General features: G+C 33.8%; 2 protein-coding genes across 2 annotated transcripts; both read left to right on the top strand.

Annotated features, from left to right (window-relative positions):
- The first annotated feature begins 207 nt into the window (after positions 1–207).
- On the top strand, positions 208–4,500 carry LOC143590718 (uncharacterized). Its single transcript, XM_077071116.1, has 2 exons — positions 208–499; positions 4,318–4,500. The coding sequence occupies exons 1-2, from the start codon at positions 254–256 to the stop codon at positions 4,483–4,485; spliced, it is 414 nt and encodes a 137-aa protein (XP_076927231.1). The 5' UTR covers positions 208–253; the 3' UTR covers positions 4,486–4,500.
- A 2,216-nt stretch (positions 4,501–6,716) lies between these two features.
- Positions 6,717–8,287, top strand: LOC143590716 (heptahelical transmembrane protein 4-like). Its single transcript, XM_077071115.1, has 2 exons — positions 6,717–6,812; positions 7,603–8,287. The coding sequence occupies exon 2, from the start codon at positions 7,765–7,767 to the stop codon at positions 8,254–8,256; it is 492 nt and encodes a 163-aa protein (XP_076927230.1). The 5' UTR covers positions 6,717–6,812; positions 7,603–7,764; the 3' UTR covers positions 8,257–8,287.
- The last annotated feature ends 1,375 nt before the right edge of the window (positions 8,288–9,662 follow it).

The following is a 9,662-nucleotide window of genomic DNA, read 5'->3' as shown; positions in this document are numbered from 1 at the left end:
AAACCGACGACACGATGTTCTAACAAACCGCTCAGAAAACCGAAATACCAGTTGCCAAATCGTAACCAGTTTAACTGACCGGTACGAACGGGTTTTAAAACACTGACCCAACTTTTCAATTTTTGCTCATTACAAAAGGTTGAAAAAACAAAAGCACCAACAACAAAACCCCCATTTCTTGAAAACCAAAATTCAACTTGAAACCACACAAAATTAACCCAAAATTTAAACTCAAAAATCAAGTGATGAGGCAATGGAAGAAGCAGAAAAAGAGTTAGAAAGAAGAAGCAAATTCTTAAGCAATTTAATACAAAAAAAGAAAGCTACTGAACAACAAAACCTTCATCAACAACTCAACATCAAAGTCAAAGCTTCTGATATGTCCATTGTCTTGCAGAACAAAGCTTTTAAATGTGCAAAAGATCATATTGACTCTGCATCTTCTTCTGCAAATGGGATCAAGATTGACAGCAAACGACTTGCACTTGCCCTCAAGAAGGTAATATTTTTTTTCCTAAAAAACTTGTCTTATATATATATATATATAATTTATGTTGAAGTTTTAAAAGACTTAGTTTGTGGTTGTTCTAATGGTTTTTTCTATTTTTATTATTATTTTAGTTATTTATGTTAAAGTTTTAATTTTTTTAGCTTGTGATGGTTGTAGTGATTTTTTTTTTAATTATTTCTAGTAAAGTGTCAATATTTTTTAGGTTGTGAAGGCTCTAGTGAGTTATTTTTGAATTATTTATGTTAAAGTTTCAATCTTTATTAACTTGTGATGGTTCTAGTGAGTTATTTTATAATTATTTATATTAAAGTTTCAATCTTTTTTAGCTTGTTCTAAGTGATATTTTTTTAATTATTTATATTAAAGTTTCAGTCTTTCTTAGCTTGTGGCGGGTTTTTCCTTTTTTTTTTCTTCTTTTTTTTATATTAAAGTTTCAAATATTTTTTTAGCTTGTGGTTGTTCTAATGAGTATATTTTAATTATTTAAAGTAAAGTTTCAATCTTTTTAAGGCTGTCATGGTTCTAGTGAGTTATTTTGAATTATTTATGTTAAAGTTTCAATCTTTATTAGCTTGTGATGGTTCTAGTGAGTTATTGTTAATTATTTAAATTAAAGCTTCAATCTTTTTTAGGTTGTGATGGTTCTAATGGTTTATAAGGATAGAACATTAATAAAATGTGGTTATTTCTTTGTTCTTGATTGTGGTTTTGCAAAATCTTGAAATTTTAGTGTTCTTGTTTGTTTTAGGTTAAAGATTGTTAGATTTGGAGATAAGTTCTTTGCAATTTAAGAGTTTTGGATATTGAATTTATTTTAGTAACATAGCTAGTTTTAATTAATAATTATTGTTATTTTTTAAACAATAATCATATCCACACTATCTTCTAATGTTATATGTTGTTAACTATCATATTGATAGTCATTTCATATGTGATAGTCACTTTCAAAACACAATGCCAATTGCCAAACACCCCCTATGAAATATTTTGTGGATTAAAATTTATAATCTTGATTATAAAAGAAAGGAATGAACTGCGGTTTTCGTCCATGTGGTTTGTCCAAATTTGCGGTTTTAGTCCAACAGTTTCAAATTTGCGATTTTCGTCCCTGTGGTTTTGTTTCACTTGCAATTAAACCCGAATTCACTAATCTCGTTAAGTCTGGTCGTTAAACCCATCAGCGTGCCCTACACGTGAGGGGCAGTTTTGTCCTTTTTTCCCCAAAATAAACCCAGCCCCTCAAGTGAGGGGGCTTGCGAATTAGGACCGGGGTTTATTTGGGGAGAAAAATGACAAAACTGCCCCTCAAGTGAAGGGCACGCTGATGGGTTTGATGACCAGACTTTAACAGGATTCGTGAATTCGGGTTTAATTGCGAGTGAAATGAAACCACGGGGACGAAAATCGCAAATTTGAAACTATTTGACTAAAACTGCAGATTTGGACAAACCACAGGGACGAAAACCGCAGTTTGCTCTAAACGAAAGACTCGTTTTTTTAACGGAGAATTGCCTAGGTATTCCATACAGAGTTACCCAATGGCAAAAGGTCACCGCCAGCTGGCCCAACCTATCCGTGTATGCAAATAATTTGATTTTTTTTATACCCAAGAATGTTTTCTGCAAAAGATACACATTCAGATTGTTGGAATTAGTAAATTGATCTAAAAATTCTTAAAAAATGGCAAAGTTTTGATCATTTCATTTAGCTGTTTTAAAGATAAAAGGAACAAACAGAAACAATCCAAAGCAGGTAGTCAAAATTGTTTTGTTATGGTGTCAGATTCATTTTTTGTCTCTTTTTTTTGCAAGTTTGTGAGATTCAATTAACTGCCATTCTTGGAGCCTTTTGTTCAAATTTAGTATGAATTGATTATGAAAAATGGTTTGACTTTTTTTATTTAATATGATTTTAACATAAAATGTTTGATTAGTACATACTTTTTTAAAACAATATTTAATTACTTATTAGATCATGATATATATTTGATATATTTTAAGGTTGTAAATGTCCAAAGCCATATGTTATGGACATGTCTTTGGAGTACAAGTGAAGTAAAAAATGTGTAAAAATCATTTTTTATTGTTTTTTAATTTTTTAAATGTTTTAAGAATGCTGAACAAGAAGACCAAATATGAAAATAGGTATTCATTTTACCAAATATTTTCCATAAAATAAAATTTGTGATTGCTTTTGTATTTTTTGAACAAAAATAAATCATTGGTTTTTAACAAGTTGTTGGTTTAATTTGAGTATGGACAAGGTACTTGGATGGAGTGCAGCTTTTCATAGACATGTTCCCATCAAGTTCTTTGTCCAACATAACGAAAGCACTTTCCAATCCTTTATTATTATTATTATTTTTTAATGAAAATCACAAATATTTCTTTTCTTTTCTTTTTTTTTTTTTAAGATTTATACAATAATGACTATACTTAGGGGTGAGCAAGATAAGGGTTGGACCCTTGAAACCCTTTTATCCGACTCGTAAAACCCTTAATTAGACCCGAATATATAATATGGGTCGGGTAAAGGGTATTTAAATTTCACCTTAAAAGTAAAAGGGTTTCAAGGGTCCGACCATTTTTCAAACCCTTGACCCTTTTACTAGTTTCTGGACAGATATACATCATGTTCGCAATTAATCTGAAATATAGGAGAGGTTTGTATTTTATATATGAATCATCATAAATTTCCCAACTACTAAGAAAAATAAAAATAAAAGATCATACTACTGATTGGAAACACACATATATGAGAATCACTGAATTGTTCTCTACGTGTAATTTGTGAGTCTGAATATTATTTGCATCGGTTCAAATGATCGATAAACTTTCTAAGTTAGAGTTTACTGTGTTATTAAATGAAAGTATAATTGTTCTAGGATTCATATATTAAAGTCATATATGAGATATGCAACTAGTAAATGCAGAAAAGGACCCGCGATTACTGTTTTAAATGGTAAAGGGTTGGACCCTTGAAACCCTTATTTATACCCGACTCTTTTATTGTTTTAGAGGGTAGAGTCTCGGGTCCACATTTCTTTCTAAAAGGGTAAAGGGTCCGGGTAGGGTATTAGATAAAAGAGTAGAGTCTTACCCTTTGAACAGTCCTAACTATACTTAATCTTATATTTCTATTTTTTCTTTTTTTTTTGGCCTTCAAAAAAAAAATTAATCTTAGAATCATGAATCATTGAACTGTAATATACATACATTCTAAGTATACAAATCACTTTATTTTCAAAAATTTAAGATTCTCGGAAATGTTTTGGCTACGTAAAAAATAAAAAATCACATGCACGAAAAAGTTTCACATAGTCGCAAAAATCTTTAAAGAAAATTTTCTATGTTTTTAAGTATTTACCGTGTACCTTCTGATCTTGCTTCTTGCTAGTTTATATATATTATTCTTTCACGGTTAAAAGAGACACAAAACGAGTTATATATGGTACTCACAAATTTAATCTAAAAATCGGTAGGCTTGTAACTTTTTAGTGTAAACAAAGCGAATTACAAATTATAACTTAAAACATTGGTCGTTATGTAGTTTATTTTGTGCAAGTAGAGACAAACTTAATCCAAGTATATGTTAGGAGTTACTATCGTAGATGTCTTAACAAACACAGGGGTGTAGAAAATGCTGTTACTTATACCCGAAAATCCCAGTCGCCACTTCTAATAAAATTTTGGCTAAGTCCCCGATCAGCTATTATGAAAATAAATCCGGGGTCACACTCAACAAATATTAACATATGTTTTTACTTATAATGAAGAAAAAAGACTTATACATGTATTTATTTATAGGAATTTGACACGTCATATGGTCCAGCGTGGCACTGCATAGTGGGGACCAGTTTTGGGTCATATGTGACACATTCAGTAGGAGGCTTCTTGTATTTCTCTATCAACAAAGTTTATGTTCTCCTTTTCAAGACTACTGTTGAGCCCATGGCCCATGGCCCATTACCTTAAAAGGCTTAAATCACCCATTTGTTTCTATAGATGTAATGGGAGTTGTACTTTGGTGAATTTTGATGCTTAACAATATTGTACCTTGATTACCCTTTTGTTGATTGATCTTATTCATAGGGTATTATGACATGACTTGCTTTTGGTTAATGAGTTGTGCTACTTTAATTTGTTATAATCTAATTTAGTCGTCAGTGTTGGTCGGTTAAGACGCTAAGTTATAAGCTAAAACTGAACCTATAACCGATATTTCTGTTTTTTGACTTTTATAATAACTGTTTTTTTATAAACGATATGCTTAATTTGTTTATTGGAAAAGATAATTCGATTAACACATTTAACCATTGGAGGTTTAGTTATATTTCAAGTCAATAATATTATCAATTTAAAGAAAAAATTATAAAGAATATGCTACAACCATGATGTTATTTATTTATTACTATTTTTTTTTAATGCTAATCGACTAAAAAATTCACCTAGCGTGCATACGGCAAGATTTTAACTCTCGACTTTCAAGAGAGTGAGCATGTATTTTTGGGAATTACACCACCGTAGACAACGCTTTTGGCAACAGAAGGCCATATTTTTTTTGTAAAGAACATGTCGTATGTAAACCAAAAAAACCAGATAGACCATAAACGACAACCTGACAACCAGTGCTTTTTGGTAAATTAAAAAAAAAAGGTTTTGTAAGTAAAAACCCAAATACAGTTGGCGCTAGCATATGTAAGTTGTTTTGTAAGTAAACCCAAACAAAACTTGGGCGCTAGCATATATAACTAAAAAAATTTGTATATTCTTCTGCGAAACTCAAATATCCAATATGAACTAAACCGTTACTAACACAGTCTGGTTTTGGTTAAACCGTAACCAAACCGTTACTAACGGTTAACCAAACCATTGAACTCATAAACCGAACCATTAGTAACGGTTTGGTCCGGTTTGGTTTTGCGGTTTAGGCTCGTTGAGCCTTTATACACCTTTATAGAAACATATACTAGTAAAGTTGTTCGTTGTTTAGAGGATTTAACAAGTTGTCAAATACACCCATACAATATTGAAAAAAAAAAGAAAGGAAAAAAGTGACAACGTTGTTTAGAAACGAAGTAAAACACAAACTCTGCACATTATTTTTTATTTTATAAACAAGCTCTACAATTATTAGTTTTTAGTGTTCTAAACTGGGACGAGGGTTGACATAGAGAATATGAAAAATGGCTTGCCACTTTTGATTTACTTTAATCCAATAGAGTTAAATCATTAAATTATATACATATAAGAATTATTCAAAATTTTATTGCAATAAATTCTCATGGTCCGGTTCGGTTTTATACGGTTGGTTTTGGGTTTAAACCGTAAACCAAACCGTTCGTTACGGTTTAAATTATTGAAACCAACCGACCAAAATTTAAGTAAAAAACCGACCGTGAAACCAAACCGATGACCGGTTTGAGCGTTTCATGGTTTGAAACCGAACTGTAAACACCCCTACCAACACATACGTTTTAACGTTGAGGTTTATCAATTTCCCTGACGCAACACGCCAGATAGATGGAAAGTAATAAAAAAACAAAAGGTTGGTCTATCCAAAGAAACACAATAAAATCAAACCGAATTTCACTTATCAAGCTCGAGCCGGCTCGCGAGCCTAAACGAGCCTGTCATTTATATAATTTTTTAAAATATGTATTTAGTATACTAATTAATATATATAATGTTATGAAAAAATAAATAAAAATAAATAAATAATATAAGTTATTTTATACATAAAGTTATAATAGAAAAAAATATATAAAAATAATTATAATTATATAAAAAATAGTTGATATATAGTAAATTAGCCGAGCTCGAACTTGAAAATCTACTCACGAGCCGAGCTCGAGCTTTGAAAATAGAGCTTGAAACGAGCCAAGCTCGAGCTCTGTGTAAGCTAAACGAGCCGAGCTCGAGCCTAGTCGAGCTCGGACTCGACTCGGCTCGTTTGCACCCCTAGTTTTCCCTAGTTTTGAGTTTAATGAAAGCCAAGTTTACTCTAAAAAAAAAAAAAATTGTTTGTTGATCAAGTTGTGGTGGTTCATTGCAGGCATTTGATCGGGTTCTTCTTGTTTTTAACATTAACCATTTATAGCATGAGGATGATCCTGAATAAGCATTTTCCGGACTTGCATAAGCTTCGCGAGGATCTTTTGACATGTATTCCTGATTTGCATAAGATTCGAACAGAGATAAAGACAACGACGTTTCCTTCGAATTGGCATATTGTGGAACTGCTTTGTAATTGTTTGCCCGAACGCTTCTCACATGCCAACCATACGGATGCTTGTGTTCTGGTAAGTTGTTTAGTGAAACAGGTCGACTTGCCAACGTGTTAAGAGATACTAGTTTATCTAAACTGTGTCAAACATGTTAAGTGAAACAGGTCGACTTGACAACGTGTTAAGCGATACTAGTTTAGCTAAACTGGTCGACGTGTCAACGTGTTTAGGGAAACTACTATAGCCAAACAGGCAAACGCACCAACCTGTCTAGCGAAACAAGTGGATGTGCCAACGTGTTTAGCTAGACTGAAACTGGTTTTAGCTAAACGGGTCGACGTGCCAACCAGTTAAGCGAAACGGGTTGGCCCGTCAATTTTTTTAGCTAAACGAAATGTTAATGGCAACGTGTTTAGTGAAATGGGTTGACCCGCCAACTCGTTTAGCTAAACAGGTCGACTTGCTAAGGTGTTTTGCTTAATGGGTCAGCGTGCCAACAGGTTAACACGTTGACTCGCCTAGCCGTTTCGCTAAACGGAAAGTTAATGCCAACGTGTTTAGCAAAGCTAAACGGGTCGATGCGCCAATCCATTTAGCTGAACGGATCAACCCGTTTAGTTAGTGAACTTGACTTGCCAACCCATTAACGACTCGTGTAACCCATTTATCACAACTCACAAACAGTTTTATCACATGCAAAACTTGATCACATTTGTCGTCCTTTTAGACTCGTTTAGACGAACAGTTTAAACAAGTCGTGTTCAAATTACACAATTATTAAAACTTCCATGCTCCAAACAAATATATAAGCCGTGTTCGCATTCAACCCGCTTATAATCTAAACTTTCCGATTATTCTTTTTCAGCATAGCATGAAAGAAGATTTAGCAAACATGATCGCCCCATTAATAAACCGACCCATAACCCGCTGGCCCTTCTTCGCCTTCTTAGGCGGAGCCATGTTTTGCCTCCTAGCCAGCAGCCTCTGCCACCTCCTTTGCTGCCACTCCAAACGCCTCTCGTAAATCATGCTACGCCTTGATTACGCGGGCATTGCCGCGTTAATCTCCAACTCGTTTTACCCTCCCGTTTATTACTCCTTCATGTGCCACCCCTTCTTCTGCAATCTCTATCTCGGCTTCATAACCATTCTCGGGATCGCAACCATCATGGTCTCGCTTTTGCCCGTGTTTGACCGGCCCGAGTACCGTAGCATCCGGACTTGCTTGTTTCTTGGGATGGGTTTGTCCGGTGCGGGGCCAATATTCCATAAACTTGTGTTGTTTTGGAACCAACCCGAGGCGGTGTACACAACAGGATACGAGGTTTTGATGGGCGCATTTTATGGGGTGGGGAGTTTGATTTATGCAACGAGGGTGCCCGAACGGTGGATGCCTGGGAAGTTTGATATTGCCGGTCATAGTCATAATATTTTTCATGTGTTTGTGGTGGCGGGGGCGTATACACATTATCGGGCAGGGTTGGTTTATTTGAAGTGGAGGGATGTTGAGGGCTGTTGATGAGAAGGAAGATGCGGAATAAGGTTGTACGCAAACAAACATAAACAATGAAGTATGATGCCGTAAGGTACTACGTTTTGTTGTAGATGTTAGTCGTGTCTGTACTAGGAATAAATAAAATTACGGGTTTATGAACATTGGACAAACTATGTTATATATGGAGTTTCTTTTGTTTACTAGTTTTTGTTGTTACTGTTTTTATAACTGGACCTATATATTTATAATGGTGGGAAAACATGTGTTCATGTTCGTATTAATAAATAATACGACCCAATTGCCTTCTCACCGTGTATCCTGATCTCGGCCCGTGCAATTGACAGCCCGTTTTCCCGAAATACCCTTGTAACATCAGATAGTAGTCCTGACCGATTTTGACTCCTCACATCTAACTTCAACCCCTATGGAAATATAAAAGGTATAGAGTATAGTTTGTTTGTTTGTTGTATGTTAAGAGTTGAGTATAGTATGTACAAGTGATACTCTTTGTTCGACAGCTGTGGTTATGCATCGAGTGATTGCTTCTTGTTGAGTCTCTGAGGTTAATGTTCGCCCGTCTTTCTGTCTTATGTAGTATTCCTTTTGGAAGATGGTTAGATTAATGAGGTTGTATATTTATTAAATTTAGACTATGGGTGTTAAGTGGTCGTCTTCACGGATTTGAAGGCCAAATCCGAATAAACATGAACCCAAATACGATACAAATCCGAAAAAATCATGCCAGACACGCAGAACTGAACATTATACGAGTTTCATAATGTGACCCAAATTTTATATAAATCAATATGCTAATACCTTAAAATTACAAATTCTCGAACAAAAAGAGAGATATATATATGAAATAAAAGGCGTCTATGCAACCAAATAATAATTTTAAAACAGGCCGGTTTGCGTTAATACATATTGCCTAAAATAGGTTGATGAAGATAAGATAAACTTTTAGTTCACAAATCATAGCCTCATTGATTATTTTAGAGTCGACACTTTAGACCCGTTCGACTATGAACAGGTCAATATTTTGCTATTGTTCTTTGTGTATTTTTATTGTATGTAAACGCTGCTCAAGAAGTCAATAGTATATGATTTAACATTCTGCTTGAGTGTAAAGATGTTGCAAATATGTTTACCAGGTACATGATGTAGTATTTTTGTTGTTATTTTTAATCTTTAAGTTCTAACGTTTAATTTCTTTTGAACTTAAGTTTATACGTGTTCATCACGGGATTGTATCTTACTGTTTGTTGACTTTCATGTAAGATCTATTATGCTAATGAAGGTTTTATTGTTTGTAAATGAAATTGATATCATCAACCAAGCAAAAGGTTTGTTTTAACTTTGAACGACAATGAGAAGTTTAATCATGAGATTATAATGATCCGGGCCGAGGTGGAGTATGTTAAACAAATCAC

Source organism: Bidens hawaiensis, unplaced genomic scaffold (genome assembly GCF_021521415.1).
Source record: "Bidens hawaiensis isolate Kalapana, Puna unplaced genomic scaffold, B.hawaiensis_p1.1 tig00038969_1, whole genome shotgun sequence".
NCBI lineage: Eukaryota > Viridiplantae > Streptophyta > Magnoliopsida > Asterales > Asteraceae > Bidens > Bidens hawaiensis.
Note: the sequence above shows the minus strand (reverse complement) of the source record. Positions and strands in the feature narration are given on the sequence as shown.